This window comes from Nuphar pumila, chromosome 14 (genome assembly GCF_984573655.1).
Source record: "Nuphar pumila chromosome 14, dmNupPumi1.hap1.1, whole genome shotgun sequence".
NCBI classification, from domain to species: domain Eukaryota; kingdom Viridiplantae; phylum Streptophyta; class Magnoliopsida; order Nymphaeales; family Nymphaeaceae; genus Nuphar; species Nuphar pumila.
In genome coordinates, this window is record NC_143262.1 from 84086955 (window position 1) to 84107592 (window position 20638).

Consider the following 20638-nt stretch of genomic DNA (forward strand, 5'->3'; position numbering starts at 1 on the left):
TCATGGACGAGAGGTTAATGTTTAGAGAATGAAATAGTTGCAGATCAACAAAGGACGAAGCCAGTAGAGCTCATTGAAGTTCCACCTTCAGATTCTTGCAATCGCCACCATGAACCCGACAGTTCCTTTCCTTCCAAACCCCCCACCAAGTAGTAATGATCCAGCAACGCCAAATGAAAATTCAGTGTTCCCTACCCCCAACAAACAGTGGGCCAAGCAGCATTCCCAGAATAAGTGGTAACCATATTCTGATTGGCGACCGCACAAATAGCACTTGATCGGGAGGTATAAACCCCACTTTTGGAGATTTAAGTGGGTTAAGCAGAAGCAACCATGCGAACAACTTCGATCTTGGAGAGATGCCCGAAGACCAGATACATTCAGTAGGGACAATGTCAAATATGTTTCAAACATGAGAGAGAGAGAGAGAGCCCATCTAGTATCTTCAAATCAGAGAAACATTCATAATCACTATGAAATAGAGTTTCCTACAATCAATCTTACATAATGAGATTATGGTACCTTAGAAAATATCATAATAACACAGTTACGAGCATCCCATCATTTTTTTTATTCAAAATAGCAGTGACAAGTTCACAGTCTTATTCATAAATTATAAGGAAAAATTATTCAAACAATTTTTAAGCTTTTCACTTTGCCAACTATATGTGTTGGGACCAATGGGGGACTCCGCTTGTCTGGCAGGAGCAGTTAGTGTGCGTCACCTTGTGTTGGATCGTTGCAAGTTCAAATCCCGATGGTATGGTTGAATAACTGGTAGGGGTCTGCCTAACCCCATCTTTCTCTGTCGAAAAACTATGTGTGTTGGGATAGTGAGATACTACGCAATCATTGTCAACTATCATCAAGTCAACAGCTTAGGAGCATCTATCACTTCATCATCAAGAATGAGAACATTCAACCACAAAATGATGGCTTACCTGAAATAGAAAAGCTCGCCAACATTAAATATATATATGTACCTTATAACATGCCTGGTAAACAATCAGGAACAAAACTCCCTAATATGGAGACAGCGGGCACAACCATTTTCCATGTATGCACAAGCCAGTAGCCCAGAGCTGCAACTTCTGTATCAAGCTAGCACCTTGTCCTCGCACTCCTCTTCAACTTCGCCATCTGAAAATGCAACAGATTTCAGAGATGGAAGGTATAAAAGGGTTGTCCTGACAGTAAAGAGTATTTAGGATTCATTGTTGCAACCAAAGAACTTTAATTTATTGGTATTTGCTTATATACAACCGAGTGACAGAAGAAAAGAAACACAGGACGTGACAGAAGCCAATGCCAGTCATATGATAGAGTTGTTACCAGCAAGTTTAATGGCCAAATTTGCTTGACGATCTGCCTCAGCATTTATTTCCTTCAGTAGACAAAACAAACTTTGTTAAGGTGGTAAAATGAACAAGGATAGAATCAGAGCATCACTATGTTAAGATGTAGACAGAGGTACTGTAAGCAGTTCAGAAGAGAAAAAAAGGGCACCATGTGATTATTTGTTAAGGTATATTAGCTGATACATGGATAAAGTCGATGATTCAAGCTGAATAGAGTTTATAGAAGGTTGCCCGCCTATCATGCATCCTACAGTCACTCTATAAGACACCCACTAGCAAACTAACTGATTCTCAAAAATATCTCATCGAACATAATCATTCTAATCTAAAAATTCCTACAGATTGTAGAAACTGTCTGAACTGGATAAATTGGAAGATGTACAAGCTCTTAAACACTGCAACCATAAACATAAGTCCAGACTCTTTCAAGAATCAGAATGTGACATGATTTCTGATTTTCTCCATAAAACAAAAATAAAAAGCACAAAATTAGTCCAGGTCATATACTGAAATTTCTTCATAAACTCATACCAAACTAAAACAAGATCACTTGATAATTTCGGAAAGATGACTTTGTAAAGAAACGGCTTTGAATACATTAGGTTCAATAATGAACCAATACACATGCACATGAAGTGCGGATATACCCACTAAAGGGGGAAAACACAAGCACATAATGTGTGCTAACACATAAACCCACAAAAGGGGCAAAAATGCCTATAAGCATAAGTTAATATTATTAAAGAGAATAAGGGTGTAACACCCATTACAATGGAGCAAAAGCTCCTCGAAGAAGTAACAAATACATGGGGGAAAGCCCCTATTTATAAGCCTTTGAGGAGCCACATTGAGGGCTCCCAAAGGAGTCGTTGGGAGCTCCCCAACGACTCTTTGGGGAGCCCTCCAATGTGGCGCAAACCACAAAAAATAAATTTAGAAAAAATAAAATGAAAAATAAAAATAAAAGAGAAAATACAATCATATTCCAAAATGGAATATACATAAAATGACTAAACTACCCCTACGGCTAATATAAGAAAATATATATTTTATATATATAAATAAGAAGATACATGTACATATATACCATATATGTATATGTATCATCTTTTATATATATATATATATATAATATATATATAATTACAATAATTGATTAGTACATTTTAACACCCCCCTCAAACTTTGCATGGGGAAACGAAAAGATTGAAAAAAGTCACAAGACTCCAAGAAGCTTCGGTGAGGATGCCATTGAAATTTGCAAATGCCTTCCTCCAATTGTCTTCTAATGGTGAACACATTTCCCGATCTATCCAGGGTGCTTCTTTTTATCCCATCTCCAAGATCCTTTAGAATAACAACAAAAAAACAAGTAAACAATATCTTTGCACTTTACTCAAATGGAGCATTCCTAACAAGATGAATTAATCAAAACCATATCGGATGACTCACCCACAAAACAATGGTGCAAAAATATAACTTATGCATAGTAATTTGAAGCACATGATAGGATAATTACTTTAGCATGAAAAGAAAAATTAAAAAACCAATATTTCAAAAACATATATCATGTTAAAGAGAGAGAGGAAACGAATTACAAGAATGCATAATGCTTTCTCAAGCTCTAAAAATGGTCAAAACACAACCCCACAATGGGGAATAAAGCAATGGTCCGCCATGGGACCCCATAAGAAGCTCATAATGAAGTGCCAAACAAGAGAGACGAAAACTCCAAGAGTAAGCACGAAAGCACTCACATATACAAGAGGCCACTAATGGGCAAAATAGACCACAAAAGTGGTCAAACACACAAGAGAGGTGAAAAAATATATTTCACTCATAAAAGGCTTCATAAGAAGCTTATAAAGAGGTATGAATTAATTCAATCATTTTGAGGGAACCATATGCATTTTGCAATGCATAATCTACACATTTCTCTATTTTAATAAGGAACCTTACACATTTAGGAACATCTCACTCAAATGATTGCAATTATAAAAATTCATTTTGCATATTAAATACAAAGGTGGCCAAAAACATAAACACTTAATATGTAGATTAAATGCCAAAATATTAAATTGGTTTCTAAATATGCATATCAATGATATGATTAACTAGAATATCTTAAAACACAAGTTATGAATGAAATTTTGCAAATTTCAACAATAGTTCATTCACTACAAGCAACTACCTCATTAGTCCTCCAAAACTCATAAATCAAGTGTATAAGCTACTAGATCAAGAACAAAAATATAATGCCTTTAAAGGCCAAAGACACACACAAAGGTGTGTAAAAGAACCTCTTGTCTATATGTAATAATACTTGAAATGAGTGCATCAACGACAAGAACAAGAGAATACACGCCAACATGGACCAAAAGCATCTCTTGTCTACGTAAAAACACACTCAAGATCAAGTATGTTCAGCTACTAGAACAAGAGTATCAAGCCAACCATGAGTTAAAACACAATACATCTCTTGTCTATATAAAATGGCACTTGAAATGAGTGAAAGAAGCCAACCATGGGCATACATCTCAGCGACTAGAACAAGGACACAAATGCCAACATGGACTAAAATCACACACCATGGTGTGAATCAACGTGCCTTGTCTACATACAATAACACTCAAGACAAGTGTGTTCAGCTACTAGACCAAGAGAACAAAGTCAACAAAGGGCTACCAACACACAAAAGTGTAATAAAATTCTTGTCTACATATGATGACACGTAGATAAGAGGTATAAGAGGAGAAGACTTTTGATGCAATAAAACTTGTAATGACAAACATATAAATAAAACCTTAGACAATATTTTGAAAATAGATACGTGCACATACGCACAACAAGAACACTTGAAACACTTGTGCACAAAAAGCACAAAACACGAACTCACAAATGTGCAAATGCACTCATAAGATTCATAAGCAACAAAAGGTTGAGCAATAGTCCCAAAACCCTTGAATTTAATATACCTTAAAACATTTAAGGTTCCAAACACCATATATCCATCACATTTATGTATAGATAAGAGCATCCATAAGATCAATGGTCAAAAGAAAATGAGTGACACATTCATAATTAGAGATCATATAACAAATCATTTTAGAGTCCCAAGGTGCCTATAACTCACCTCAACAACCATCTATAATATGGCAAGTGGACAATCTAAAATGACATAACACAAGGTGCACATAACTCACCTCAACAATCATCTCTAATATAACAATAAGGCCATAAAAAAAGAATTGATGCATCATATAACTTGTGATGGATAGAAGATAAATGTCATAAAAAGGCAATGAACTCTTAGGGAAATCATTTTCCAAATATGTGATTTTACAAAGAGAGCCGATTCAAAGGTCCAACATAATTAATCACAACAATATGCCTTATAACAATAATTTTGCATAAACACGAAATTATGTTCAATCATGATCATTATCAAAAAGACTTAATAAACACAACATGAAATATATAAGCAATGTTATGTGTGAGAACGGATTTGGAATAATCCAAGAATCAAATCAAGCCTTTATAAATTGCAATTATATGCATACCAAGATGTAGAATAACAATAATCTTAAATGAGCAAATTTAGGACAACATGTAACAAGGTATTGCGGAAGCACTTATAACGATAAAAGAAACAATCTCACAAGTCCATTAAGGGACAAAAAAACAAGCCCTAAAGAAGGCAATATAAACATCTATTTATTGAAAAGAGAGTACCATGTGAAAATGTCTATGAAGAGACAATACGCATACAAGCATAAATACTTTATAAAAGAAGTGCACGAAGATATTCTCACAACACTTGAACAAAATACGCAAAAAGCGTAAAAAGTAGCAAACATGCATTTCATAAAAAAAGCAAATGCTTGAGTCTCTCAAGCTTTCATAAAGATGGTAATATTTAAGAAGTCTCATAAAAACCAATATTGTTATTTAAAAAGAAGTTTATAGCAATCATGAAATCTTCTCAAAGAGTATATACTCATAAGAAGATTCACATGAATCAAAAGGCCTCTCAAAGAGAGATTCAATACAAAAAAAAAAAACAAATCCCCAAATGAGAGTACATACGAAAGGAAGAGGGAAAACTTTATTAAAGTGGAGAAAAATTCCAAAAAGAATAATAGAATTGCGTTATGGCATAAATCTATAAACAAAAATTCATAATATTATATGACTTAATAGATTATAACCAACTCCTAATGTAATAAGTATGCAACATTAATGAAGACCATAAATTTTATAATAAAGCATATTCTTGAAATTGAATTGAAGAATGTAAAGAGAATAACCATATTTTATGAGATTATTTTTAAAACTTAATTCAACCGGTATTATAAAATGCCTTCTTAATCAAACATTGCTCGTATGAAAAAGAACTCATTAGGTAGGAAAATAAAACATCATTTTTCAAAGACACATGATATTATGAAAAGCCTCATATAGGACATTTTAGAGGGTAAACGCATACGTTTAATATGAAATAATTATGATGAGAGTATGTAAGCAATGCTACATATCTCACAAACATTTTACTTCTAACATAACTTTCTTTAAAAAACTTATTTTTCAAGAAAAGACATACGAAAGAGAATAATATAAAAAGTTCAATGGAATGTTAAGAATCCGAACTCATAATGACAAGGAGAACACGTATGCAAAAACATATCTAATTCTTTATAACGCACAATACTTAAAGAAATATAATGCATACCAAATAATTTTAAGAAGCAAAAGAGAGAAGCACATATGCAAAAACATATTTAATTCTTCATAATGCACAATACTTAAAGAAATATAATGCATACCAAATAATTTTAAGAAGCAAAAGAGAGAAACGAGAACTTCACCATTCTTCTTTAAAATTTCTTGAATAGCACGCTTCTCAATGCAACAAAGAGCAACTCGATCCCAACCTTGCTCTGATACCATGTAAAGAAACGGCTTTGAATACATTAGGTTCAATAATGAACCAATACACATGCACATGAAGTGCGGATATACCCACTAAAGGGGAAAACACAAGCACATAATGTGCTAACACATAAACCCACAAAAGGGGCAAAAATGCCTATAAGCGTAAGTTAATATTATTGAAGAGAAGAAGGGTGTAACACCCATTACAATAGAGCAAAAGCTCCTCGAAGAAGTAACAAATACATGGGGAAAACCCCCTATTTATAAGCCTTTGAGGAGCCACATTGGGGGCTCCCAAAGGAGTCGTTGGGAGCCCCCAACGGTCACATTTGTGACCGTTGGGGGCTCCCCAACGACTCTTTGGGGAGCCCTCCAATGTGGCGCAAACCACAAAAAATAAATTTAGAAAAAATAAAATGAAAAATAAAAATAAAAGAGAAAATACAATCATATTCCAAAATAGAATATGCGTAAAATGACTAAACTACCCCTACGGCTAATATAGGAATATATATATTTTATATATATAAATAGGAAGATACATATACATATATACCATATATGTATATGTATCATCTTTTATATATATATAATATATCTAATTACAATAATTGATGAGTACATTTTAACAGACTTCCACCAAGGAAAAGATTTAATAGCTTTTTGAAATATTTTGTGGTTTTTGGTCCAACCTGGATGGTACAAATCAAAAACTCATTTAACAGTGGCAAAAACACTAAAAAGTCCATGCCTTATTCATTTTCTAATAAACTCTTGATCCATGTTTTGCTTATTTTATTATAACCTCTTTCCCCTGGGAAGAGGCTTTTCCACCTTCCATCCTAATAGCAGGGAGCATTCAAGCATTAGAAAAAATAGCACAAGATTGAAAATCACCAAAAAAATGGTTGAAGCATCGACAACATGCTGGAAAATCTCTTAGGCTTTAGAGGCATCATGACAAAACAAAAAGCAAAAAGATTTTGCAAATTATCCTCAAGCCAAAACTACCCAGAGAAAATGTGTAATAAAATAGAACATACTGCCTAAATAAACAACCCAGAAGATAAACCACAATAGAAACCCCAAGCAAAAAGACCCATGGACAACCTCATGAAGATTTGATAAGGCTTGAACGAATATGAAAACGGAAATAAACCGAATCATGGACAGAAAAAAAAAATAACTGCATTGATAACAATAGAACATATAGAACATATAAAAGATAATAGATAATTACATATGTGTGTGTATGCACATGCCCACGTGCACAGTGTGAAACTACAAAACATGAGAAAGAACACCTAAGTTGACGCTATTATGGTTCGTATAGGACATATTCACAGTTTGAGATGGATACTCTGTATAGAAAATTTAATTCTTTTACAAGGACAAAATGCATAGCATACCCATGCCAACAATGGCACCTCTTGGTGCTCGTGCTGAACTGCCATATATGAACATTCATGTAAATTAAATAAGAGAACTGAGATAATTTTTTAGGGTAACCTTTTTAGCATTTAACTTTTCAAAGGAAGATTCAAGCTGGCAAATGTAAACTGTTTTCATTGCATGAGATATGGATACAACATAAGGACAAAAATTATTACGAAAGGAACAGAAGATACCTCTCCAATTAAATGAAATCATAACACTATGGATATTCTTATTGTCCTAGCAACTTTAGTATAAGGATGATTTCTCTTCCTTGAAAAAGTACCTCTCTCCTACTTCAATTTATAATAAAGGTAAACCTTTTAAATAACCAAAACAGAAGAACAATGTAAGAATCTAAGAAGGCAGAGGTAAATTTTCATACTCTGGGAATGTGATTGATCTGGAAAAAAAGAAACTTGTCCTTCAGCTTCTTAGCCTCATTACTCAAATCAATGATGTTCTTGTTCTTGGTCTGCCATAAATTTTCTATCTGTCATTTCAAAAGTTAGTGTTAGTGCCAACAAAGAAGAAAAGTGGATGCTCCAAACGCAATTGAAAGAAGAAAGAGAATTTGTCAAGGTTATGTGATTCTCAACAAAGGAAAACAAATGGACAATGAATTGATCAACTTGGATTTGTATGTTCCAACAGGTAGCACATGCAGGAAACAGGAGGCATGGTGCTTAACAGTATAAGGCTATAAGCCTACAGCAGCAATCTTAATTATCATGACATATCAGCAAAATAACTAACAAAAAGTTTCCAAATACAGCAGAGGATACTTGAGCTAGTTCTCACTAAATGCTGGCATTCAGGGGAAAAAAATAAAATAGGAAAAAGAGATGCATTTATTATCACAGGTCAAATTTGGAAAGTGAGATGAACCATTCATTTAACTTGAGAATAACACAAACTAAAGCAAGCACACAAGAACTTGGAGTGGAGGCATTGTCCAGTAAAAACCAAAACAATAGCATCACCTAGCATTATGAAAATAAAAATGCACAAATAATATATATATAGCACTAAGCAAATATAATTGGTAATGGTAAAGTGTGGCCCTAAAAGAATAGGATTTCATTGATTGCAAGAACATCCTCTTATCTTTCAGGCACTAGTTTGCAGAGATTTGAAACAGAATGAGTACATAAGAAGTTTGCTTTTGCCTTTTTTTTAAGTAGATCTGATGCATATCTATGTCACGCATTAGTAGTTCTATCACATTTCCCTCAAGCTCTACACCAAATAAGCACAGACCTGGTACAGTTTTTGCCAAGCACTATCATAATAATAAGAGCCTTCAAAAGTCCTACCGCATTAATATCAGCAATATTTTCTATGCAGCAATTGCAATGGACGCATAAAGATGAAAAGAACACAAGACCAAGCACAATAATAACAAGAACATTAAACGAATAATATCCTATATTATTTTAGATGGTCAAAATCAACACAAAAGGTCCATGCACTTATGCCTTATCGATGTTTTAAGTACAGATTATATATATACAGGTAGCATCATTGCACCCTTCACTCAAATGCCCAACATTGTATAAGTTAGTTAAACTTCTATACTTGTAGAATACGAACCTGCCTGCAAACTAGCATGGAATCACCTAGAACCTTGATCCGATTGAATCCTTTTTTGAGAGCATATTTCATTCCTAATATGATAGCTCGATATTCAGCAAAATTGTTTGTGGCAACACCTACTCCTTCACGCAATTGACAAATCTAGACAAGGTCATCCAAGAGAATTATGTTAGCCTGTTACGATACAAGTAAAAAGAACCCCAATGACAAAAGAAGAATGAACAGAATCCACTTCATGAGTATATCATACCATATTTCCATTCTCCATTCGTAGAATAGCCCCAGCACCAGCCTTTCCAGGATTTCCTTTTGAAGCACCATCAAATTCAAGAAGACAGATATCCTATGCATACATCACTCACACTTTTAGGTTTCTGGGACAATATGTGTAAAGCAGATATACAACACAGAAACAATGAATAAATCTATCAAAATACTTACCCACGCCACAACATTCCAAACAAACCAAGAATGCTAGTGTGCAGTAAACATATGACTATATGAGACAATTTCCAGAGACCAACACATCGGATATTACTATGAAACAACCATAAACCACTTTCATTTCTAACAATGGAGAAAGGAAGCCCCTAACGCAGATAAACAGGTAGGTCACATGTCCACTTGAACACAGAAACATGCAGTGTAGGTGATACATCCATTTGAAATTAGAAACATCCATGATCTACTTGCTTGTAGTGTACATGATACATCAGTTTGAAATTAGAAACATGTATGATCTACCTGTCACAAATAATCAAGTATCACACAACAATTAGGAGTGGCTACTTCTAGAAAGAACTCTGTAGAAACAGCTTCTAGAAACCAGAAATGCATGAAAATCAATCAGATCATAATAGGGTGCAGTAATTTTGAAAGGCATGCATAGTGGTAACATTGCAAGCCCAATATATTTAACATATTCACGAGTTATTTTTATAATACAGGGTCGGTTGAAGTATCATAAAGGGAATCTCATTGGAAAGGAATTCAGCAGAGACACTTCTGTGAAAAAGTGAAGTGATTGTTCAGAGCCAGTTATAGATGGTGATTGCACACCTCGGCAAGCTAATTTAGTTACTGTTAGCACATCTGCACACAACCTTAACAGTTCAAAGAAAATAATGCCAAAATAGTGACAACAAAGCATTTGGGTGTGGTCTCAAACCAGTTTGAATTTGAATTTCTGCTATAATTATAAAATTTCTAAAATCCGTCATGGTACCAAACTTTAGACCCACTAGAAACAACTGCATCTAGTTCAGAAAGTTGAAGAAATTATTACAAACTCCACAAACAAAAATCAGAAGCGCACTTTTGGAAACCCACATGTTTTAACATCAGGACCAGTGTTGTATCGTACGATACGGTTCAATATGTATCATAGCGATGGCACTTTGCGATACGATACACACTTGTATCGCAATACGAGTATGTATTGTATGTATATCATGTGTATCATACGAAACACCCTCGTTGCATCTTAAAGGGGGGGGGGGGGGGGGGGGGCGGGGGCGAAAAGGGTTTTTTTGTATTACTATTGGGTTTTAAAGACCCCCTTAGAGTCAGTTCCCTCACTTCTTTAGAAGCCATTGAAGAAAAACCCGGTTTTGGAGGTATTTTGGAGGCCGAATCTTGAGAAAGGGACAGGGCTTTTGTGTTTTTCATGCGTGGTGCATTTTTTTCACCCATTATTCACTCAAGTAGGTTAAGACAAAAAATCTCTCACTATTTGCTTTTTGTTGAGTTTTTTAGAGGAAGATGGCATCAAGAGAGACCCGGTATGGCAATAGGCACTCAAATAACAAGCGAGAACTGGTTGAAAATCAAGTGCAACTATTGTCACAATGCTTTCTCCGAAAGTGTCTCAGCTAAAGCATCATTTAGCCAGGACACAAAAAAATGTTGCCCTATGCATGGCAAGAGATTTTCCAAAGGTCGTGAATTGGCAATGCCAACAGTTGCTTAGTGATTTAAGATAAAGGCAAGAAAAGGATATGTATGATGCAGATATCTGATATTACGGTTGATATCTTGTACAATTCATCATTGTTTCCTGTGTTAAGATTTTTAATGTTTTCTTATTTTTTTATTTTTTTATTTTTTTATTTTTTTATTAAAATTTAAAGATTTTTTACATTACGATACATCCAATGCATATACCTGTTGCAAATGTTAAAAGTGACAAATTTAGGACCATAAAAAAAACTAAAGTCTAGTTCAAAATGTAAACAAGTTTATCTACAAACTCTTTCCATAAAAAAAACAAAGAACAAAAACAAAAGCAGCCATGCACAACTTCCAGCTACATCCAATGTTCATTCCCCTTGCCAACGTCACCATTTGTTGCAAGCCCATAGCTTTTTCACCAATAACCTTTTCTTTCTCTTCCCTCTCTTTTTCTATAAATGACCTTAATCGGTTTAACCCAGAGTTACCGGAAGCGCCTAGGCAAGTGAGGAAGCGCGCTTCCCCAAAGCGCGTTTTAGAAGCGCAAAACATCGCGCTTCCGATCGAAACGCACTGGGAAGCGCGCTATTTTTTGGGAAGTGTGTTTCCCTTTTATGGGAAGCGTGCTTCCTCCTCACTTCCTCCTCGCTTCCCCCATTTTTTCCATTTTTTGTATTTTTATTTTTGTTTTTGTTTTGTTTTTTCGCTTCCCCTCGCTTCCCAGGTCGCTTCCGAGACGATTCCTGATTCGCTCCTAAGTTGTCCCACGCTTCCCGCTTCCGCTTCCCATATCGCTTCCCGCTCTGTTCCAAATGCCTGGTAGCAAGCACCCTTGTACCTATGAACTTGCTGGTAGCATTCATCCCAAGATGTAAATAATATATTCCTTGCTTCCAGCCTCTGAAAACAAGATAATATTTTGTTCTCAAGATACCAATTTCCTGTATGGTCAAAAGAATATTGTGAAAAGAGATAAAGGGCATAACACTACATGTTTTAAGCAATATGCATTTAGATTTAAATGTTCCCTATGTTACATTGGGTGCAGACCTCTCTACTCAGCATGGCATAAGACTTATCACAGTGTAGAAATTTTAACACAGAATACAATCACGAGTTCATCATAAATGTGGTAAATGCAACACCAAACACAGCACTCATTTAAATGAAAGAGCTTGCATGAAAAAGCTTACTATAACAATGTTATCACATTTCTCTGATACTAATTATATCCAACAAAGATGATCTATGTACAAAATAAATCAGACAACCAGAATAGTAGCATCTATGGTCAATTCAGATCAAGTTTAAAATATAGAGCATGAAGGTATCAGTCGTTATATTTGTCTTTAGTGGCAGCTTATATCAACATTCTCTCTCATGTTCCTCGCTAACAAAGGATTTGTCCTTGGATCCCAATAGCTCAGGTAAAAATAAGCACAGATCACTAAAGAATAACTTACACTTCTGGGTGTAAGAGAACTAGCCTTTGAATCACAATAGCTTGGATACTTCTCTGACTGCTCTATTTCCTTCATACGAGACCTCAGAGATTCCTACAGGGTTACAAAAGCAAACAATAATGAATAGGTCAGGAGAAACCATATCTAGCATACGAAGAGGCAAAAACAATATGGATTAATTGAAATACCATAAAAATAATACAAGAATATGAAATCCCATGATATCAAGATGTACAGCAATAACCATCTAATACCTTGTATTCAATCAAGATATGAAAATGGAAAATAAAAGGGCTTGGACAAGCATTCTTGACAAAAATAACACATTTTCATCCTTGTGATGTTTTTCAGACTAAACCATTTGATAAATTCATGAAAAAGTCACTTGGAGAGGAAGAGCAACTGCTGGAGCCAAAGAGGATGACCCTGAGATGAGATAGAGTGTCTATTGTCTAATGTATTGGAATGCTTTTATAATAAGGCAACTCAGGACAAATTACAACAATGCCATTGGAGACTCAAAATCATAACAATGCATCATACATGAAATATATTACAATACAAACAACACATATGTGAGAGAGAACTGATGTAAATAATACATATGTTCCTGCAAGTGTAAAATGATGAGCTTGCCTTGTACTATCCACAATGCATACTTTTCAAGACATGCAATCTAAGGTTTCAAAAGTAGGCCCAATGATTATGCGAACAAGAAAACATACAGAAGCTTGATCGCTGATATGCATGTAAATGTAGAAGATAAAAGTACCACAGGACAACGGATACATGCAAACACCCAAAAAAACAAGAGTAAAATAACATTTCTAAATGAACGTAAAGACTAATAATTGTGAGAGAACCCAAACTTTAATTCTCATCAAAGAACAAGGAGATTTGCCAGACATAAGACAAATGTGAAAAATGGCACTAGACAAGAACCACTAGCAAGATTTTTGGAAACTTTGTGCCATGTGATCATGGTATAAGCAAGCATAGAGTCCTATTGCTTGCAAATATGTATAACAATATAGAAAATACAAAACAAAAGCTGCATGAATTCAGATGTGAGAATCAGACAACAGATGACAATAAAAAAAGACAGACAAACAAAAAGAATCCCAAGAATGTTGAAAAAAAAATACACGATCATTTCTCAAGTGCATAAACTGCAAAAGATCATTTTCTTATTAGGGAATGTTAAGGATAAGAGAACTCCATGCACACATATGAATAAAAGAGAAAAAAAAAGTATATAGGCAGCCCTCTATATATAATGGACTAGAACACACATAAAAAGGGACAACTTCTACAGATAAACTTAATGCGCAGGATGAAATGAGAGCAAGCACACTGATCAAGATCAAAATTATCTTGTTATGCCAAATCATGAAGCATTTCAAACCAAAAGAAAAACTACGTATGAACAGAAAATATAGCTAGCTTGCTGTTACAGATTAGATAATAAAACAGGCCGGTACAAGTAAAGTTTATATGCAGGGAAAATAAATGTTCCTCTTAAAGAAATTTAGGGTAACTTCCAAAGATCATGCATCTAAAAGTGGCATGCAAGTACACGAGTCTTAAACATCAAGCATCCAATTCCAAATGGATAACAAATAATACAAAAATTAATTTCAAATGGAACAAATGTTACAAAAAGTCAGCATGCTTGTCAGAAGATGACACTGTGAAACCGTAAAACAATAATTACCTGACACTTTTGAAACTGAGCCACAAGATTAAAGAGGAAAAATACTTCAAACAATAACGATAAATTAGATCACATTCGACATTGCACATGAACCTGATACCTTTCTCAGCAATATAAAATATAAAAAGACATGCCAAAAACAAAAAGACTCACATTGTGAGTAGCAATGGACCTTGTTTTTGAATCCATCAATTTCTGATACTTAGATTGTCCACAAGTTTCCTAAGACATACAAAATATAATAAACAGAATTTTTAGAAAGTGTCAAAATGCTGTCTTATTGGATTAGAAGGAATAGAAAACTTGAATAATTTCAAACAGATATATACTAAACTAATTACCTTTTTTCTAAAGAAGATATACTTATCTCATTATCAAGTCTTAAAGACCTACCTACAAGGCACATTGCATATATAAATGCACATTTTCCTACTCCCCACAATGTTATTGACATATATATGTCTTGGAGCCAAAACTGCAGAGACACCATCTATAAACATTTGAGATGGAAGAAAGGGCCCATTCTGCGCAGGTTATGTAGGGGGGAAATTGGCTTTCATATGCACTATTTCTTCTTATGCAAGGCACTATAATTGAAGGGATTGAATTGATGATTTTCTGTCACATTGAATTTCTATTTTTATAATTCATAGACTATTTCGATTATGTGCAAGATTATTATATGAATCCTTTTCTTTATTCACATAAAATTTGTGTATCACTAATTAAAGTTTAGCATTAGTGAACATAATGAAATATTTGACAACTCACATTGACAGGATCCATGCCCCGAAGTTCAGTAGATCTCTTCTGCTCAGTAGCTTTACTGGATGTCTTGTCGAAAGAAGAAAAAAGGCCATCTGGCTGCTGAAAGCAATAAGATATCCATCAATTATCTTATTTCAGAGGTGACTCAAGCCAAAAGTGAATTCAGTATCCACATAAAACAAAATATTGTTCTATCAAGTTCTGTAAAGACTAGTCTAGCATGAACTCAAAAAAGAATCATTGCCATCAATGTTGTAATTATCATACTGAATCGTACGATATGGTATGATACATATCATTACTATCAGCATTTTCAATACGATACACACTTGTATCGTGGTACGAGTGTGTATTGTATATGTATCCTGTATCGTATGATATAGGTTGTATCACACAATACGCTTATCCTATGATATACCTTCGGTACACTTTAAAAAGAGTCGTAACATACTTTTTTACTTTTTAGGTTTTAAGGACCTCTTAATACCCGACTTCCTCATTTGTGTAGAAGCCATTAGAGGGAAACCCACACACCCTAGGAGCTGTGAGAGCGATTTGGGGGCCAGTCCGTGTGCAAGGGAGAGAGTTTTTTGCTGTGCATTTCCACCTTTTTCCACTCAAGGAAGTGAGATAAGGTAAAAAATCATCATTCTTTGCTTTATTTGTATATGATTGAAGTTGGAAGAATGTAGGCTCCTTTCTTTTTTTATGTTTTTAGAAAATATTCATTTATTTTTATCCTTAATCATATTTTTTATGCCCTTAGAACTCAAAATATGTCCCTAAGTGTGCTATTGAACATTGTTTTACATATGTGGTGATTAGATTTAGTAATTTGTGCCCTAAAAAGTTGATGAAGGATAGGTATTAGAGGATGCCTCCCAAAGGATCCCACAATCAAGTATTGTACATCAGTTAACTTGGGGTTCTCATTGAAACTAGTGAAGTGTAACTTTTGCAGTTTTGTAATGCACGAAAGATTGTATAGATTTAAATGCCATGTTGTGGGGCATAGAAACTCCCAGGTAAAATTATGTACCCATCACATTCCTACTGATATTCGCATTGAGTTTTTTACTAGTCTTATCAAAGATAAAAAAACACAAGAATGTGCAGCAATTGCATGAGTGAAATTACCATAGGTGATAAACCATCATTATCTCATGCTACTGAACGATGCAATAAACGAAGAAAATCATTGAGCTAAATTCTGATACTGAACATGAATTATATATATATAGTCATAGACATATGCCTTTGTAATTAAAAATTATAACTTTAACTTTTGTAATGAGTAATAAATTGAAACCCTTTTGGCTTTTGAACGTAGTGTTATTTTGTCTTAAACGGTTAAACTTGTGATCAGATTTATTAATGGCTCGACGTCCCCAACGTGGTGATGGACCAGTGTGGCGATACTCTGAGGTTCCTAAATACTATATAGAGTGTGTTACTTTGAGATGTAGGTTTTGTCATTTAGTGCTTCGCAGGGGCCTGAACCACATGAAAGAGCACGTTGTAGAGGTTGGTGAAAACACGCCACAATGTCCATTGGCTACAGATGAAGCGTGAGATTCAAGCTGATTTAGAATAAATTAGAAATATGAATATTAGATTAAGGGAGCAAGAGGCACAAGCATTTGCACATGCCCGAACAATGACTGCACAAGCAAATAAAGAGTCATAAGGCCCATAACAAGATGTCATCTTTGATGCTAAACGTGGGATGTTTGATAGTATGATTGATATTGTTGTTTTGTATCTTTTATCATAAAACTTGTGTGTAATGAGATCTATATTTAGTTGATTGTGACATGAGATGAGACATCCATGCTTAGTTGAATCATAAATGGTTAATGACATATGTATGTTTAATTGCATCTATCTTGTATTCTACGATTTTTTTTTTACATTTTTAGAGAAATTTTTAGTGAAAATACGATTTTTTTACGATATGATACGTTTTTTATTTTGATCCCGACCGATATGGGTTACGATATGCTTTTTACAACCTTGATTGCCATAAAAAAACAAGCCAATGTAGCAGATAACCAAAATCTGGTTATTGGAAACTTAAAATACCAGTTAGAACTTAGAATGATTAAATTAATCAATTCCAGGGCACTACATTAAGGCATGTATATGATTTTTTGTCTCTTTTCAATTAATCTTAGGGTTAACATTCCTTCAAGATGTGCTTGGATCATAAAATAGTATTCCTTTGGAAATGGATTTTTGGCTACAAGGATGCGACCTTAGTGCCCCTGTTAAGAGTAGAAGGGAGATGACGTGGCTATTCATGGAAAACAGGCCAATGTGGATACTTTGGGTGCTCAAAGCCTTCAATCTCAGACTGGGCTGAAATTATTTAATTGCCAAAAATCCTAGGCAATGAACCCTCATTTTAGTGCCATGTAAAATAAAAGAAATGTCAAGTAAGATTATTTCACAAAATTAATGAATGGACATAAGCAAGAGATATGTGCCTATGGAACCCCCCCCCCCAAAAAAAAAAGATGCTATCAGATCATCCACAAACAAAAACTTAAAATAAGTCACTAAAAGGTCTAGAAGTCTGTGTGGCTCTTTTTTTTAATACCTGTGTGGCTCTTGATGTGGGGAAATTAAACAGAACATATAAAATACTTGACCAGAACTAGATTATCTAACTAAATAGCTCAGCATTGAGAAGAAGACGCTCATACAAATACTACCTGACGAGAACAGGGAACAAGAGGTCCAAAAAGATCATCCTTTATATCTGTTGAGCAGATTGAGTATGCGGCATTCTTGAGGCCATGAAAAGCAAGATATTCCTCTCCTTCTTTTGGCATACAATAGCCTTTGTACACACTAAAACTTGGGTCCCATACCTGGAAACAAAAATAAAAGATCTTATAGAGCACATGCAACAACCAGTAATCAAACAATTTATTCAAAGTATCATGCAACAAATAATAATCTCAATGTGGACATCAACTTCAATAAATTACACACACACACACACACACACACACACACACACACACACACACACAAGAAACCGTTGTTCTAGAAGGCAACAAACATATTTTGCGATCCCAAGGAAAGAAAGAAAAGAACGCTTGGTTGCCATAAACCTAGGTCAGGTAAGCAAGCTCACCTTGAGGTGTTCAAGCTCCACTATTGCTAAGCTCAAGCTCATGACGAGCCCAAGCTAAAGGAGTCAAGCTGGCTTGTTCATATTACAAAAATGTTTTAAAACTGGAAGCAATAGGCTTTGAAACCTAAACACACTACTTACAAGCCAAACACTTCAACCATTTATTCCACACTACACAATATGATGCAACAAGTTCAAATGAGCTCTTGGCTTCCCAGTACATAAACCTAGGCTCTGTTGATCGAAAAAACTACATTTTTTATCAGTAGTCAATTGATAATGTACTTGCATTACCGAGTGAAGTCTCCCCACTCCTAAAACAGAGTGAAGTACTAATTCAAAAAGCCTTTGTAAAACAAAGGATCGTTTATCTCATGGTATCCTATTGGTTTTTCGTCACTATCATCTACATCTTAACATATACACATATAGATACATATTCCTGTCAGTTAGTGTGATTTAATTGCTAGGTGGGCATGAATAGCTACATCAGACATCCTCGAAACACTGGTTTCTTTGCTAGAACAGCCCAAGAGGACAAACAATTGCTCGCCAGTGAAATATATGCACACATATACAATCGAAAAAAACACCACTTGCTGCTAGTATTAATTATTATAGATGACACAAAAATCATTTGCTGCAAAATCTTCACTCACTAGCACTGAATCAACTAGAAGGGGTCATCAGTGGTTTCCTCTATGTTAAAACCTCAACAATGCTTAAAAAAGAAAAGTAGCCAATATCAAATTCTTCCAAATTATAAACATGGGGGAAAGCTAACATGATAGAATATGCTACTATATACACGTACCCATTTAACTGTATAGTCTAGAACTGCAAAACACTAAACAAACTAAAGCTTGTTATCCTCAGAAACAAAAGAAGGGAAAAGGAAAAACCAACTTGGGCCTGGCATTCCTTCAAGGACTTGTATATGCCCACAGCATTCCCCTTGCGAACCACGTAAAAGGCGTCCTTCTCTTCCTCCATTGATGCCCAAAACGCCCAACCCACAATGCCCGAATCGTTCAAACTTCTCGCGAAACCGCAACGAATACCGAATCGCACCAACACAACCTTCAATTCGATCGCGCGCGTTCAAGTTCCGGTCCGCAATTCGCGATTACTTCTTACCGTTTTAGCATGGGAAGAATTCCTCCAGATGAAACCACAGCTCCGTTGAAACGAGACTGTGCAGGTCATGAACAGACGCGGTTCAATATTTTCAGAAGGGAATGCTCCAAGTGACCTATAGAAGAATAGGAACAAATCAGGGCTTTAACGTAAGGAAACCACAAGAAAACGAACACCAACAAGGATTTCTGTCCTCATAAACAGGTTGTGAATGGTTAGGGGCGAAAACCCACTGATATCAAAGACACCCATCTTCCAAAAACTGTTGGAAGAGGCTAAGAAGATGAAGCAATTCATCAGAAAAGGCAAAAAAAAGGGAAGCCATCATCTTTTTCGGGAATTTTGGGGAGCCCCAAAGGCAGACTCAAGAAGATACAAAACCCCAACACGAAGAAACTTATGTCACAGAGACACGCCGTTTTGGTACGTAGACACGTAGACATAGACACGTACGGTAATACTTTAATACTATTTTATTTTTTATGTTTTAAGGTTTTAGTTCATAAAAATGCATTTTTTAACATTAAAATATCTCAAAATAGTTTTTTTTATATTTTTAAATTTTAGTATCCTCAACTCTATTCTCAAAAAAAATGAATTTGCGACTCAAACCCATGTCTTCGTATCCATTTGTCCTTGTGACAATTGAAAGAAACATTTATACCACTAGGGGTGGCAAAATCTGACACGACCCGCCAATCGGCTTCTTAGCCGGGTTTGGGTTTAGCTTAAACGGTCCATGTCGACACGCCTAACCTATTTATTAAACGGGTCGGGTTATGCCAACCTGCTAACCCGGATTACCCGTTTAATAAACGGGTTAGGCGGGCGAGTCAACTCATTTACCCGAACCCGACCCGCCAACCCGTTTACTCGAACTAGACCTGCCAACCTGCCCACCAACCTGTTTACCCGAACCCGACCCGCCAACCTGTCTGTTTACCCGACCCGACCCTTTTATTAAACAGGTTAACCGTGTCGGGTTACCCGTTTAATAAATGGGTCGGGTTATTGTTTGCCACAGCGGATCCGTTTAATAAATGGATCGGTTGGTGTTGAGGTATGCTGACCGCCAACCCGACCAGATTGCCACCCCTATATGCCACCCAAAACCTCTTAGAATTCTCATTCTGGAACTTACCTT

General features: G+C 35.3%; 1 protein-coding gene across 6 annotated transcripts; it reads right to left on the reverse strand.

The window, feature by feature from the left end:
- Nucleotides 1-499: 499 nt before the first annotated feature.
- On the reverse strand, nt 500-19852 carry LOC149817172 (uncharacterized). 6 transcript variants are annotated; one of them, XM_089987409.1, is made up of 12 exons: nt 19728-19852; nt 19264-19609; nt 17930-18088; nt 15219-15314; nt 14601-14669; nt 12734-12826; nt 9571-9663; nt 9318-9461; nt 8110-8217; nt 1333-1384; nt 1048-1140; nt 500-816 (listed from the first exon to the last, which is right to left on the reverse strand). In XM_089987409.1, the coding sequence occupies exons 2-11, from the start codon at nt 19348-19350 to the stop codon at nt 1097-1099; spliced, it is 945 nt and encodes a 314-aa protein (XP_089843535.1). In that variant the 5' UTR covers nt 19351-19609; nt 19728-19852; the 3' UTR covers nt 500-816; nt 1048-1096. The 6 variants fall into 6 exon arrangements, with proteins under 6 accessions (XP_089843535.1, XP_089843534.1, XP_089843536.1 ...); XM_089987408.1 differs by having other exon boundaries at nt 500-941; XM_089987410.1 differs by lacking the exon at nt 500-816 and having other exon boundaries at nt 937-1140; nt 15219-15311.
- Between the last annotated feature and the right edge of the window lie 786 nt (nt 19853-20638).

What these genes read in the sequence shown, in the direction of transcription:
- LOC149817172 (XM_089987409.1), bottom strand. Translation starts at nt 19,350, where the DNA reads ATGGAGGAAGAGAAGGACGCCTTTTACGTGGTTCGCAAGGGGAATGCT. An exon ending in GAATGGAGAATGGAAATATG is followed by an intron (nt 9,462 to 9,570) that starts GTATGATATACT and finishes GACCTTGTCTAG; the next exon opens with ATTTGTCAATTGCGTGAAGG. An exon ending in CCATGCTAGTTTGCAGGCAG is followed by an intron (nt 8,218 to 9,317) that starts GTTCGTATTCTA and finishes TTGAAATGACAG; the next exon opens with ATAGAAAATTTATGGCAGAC.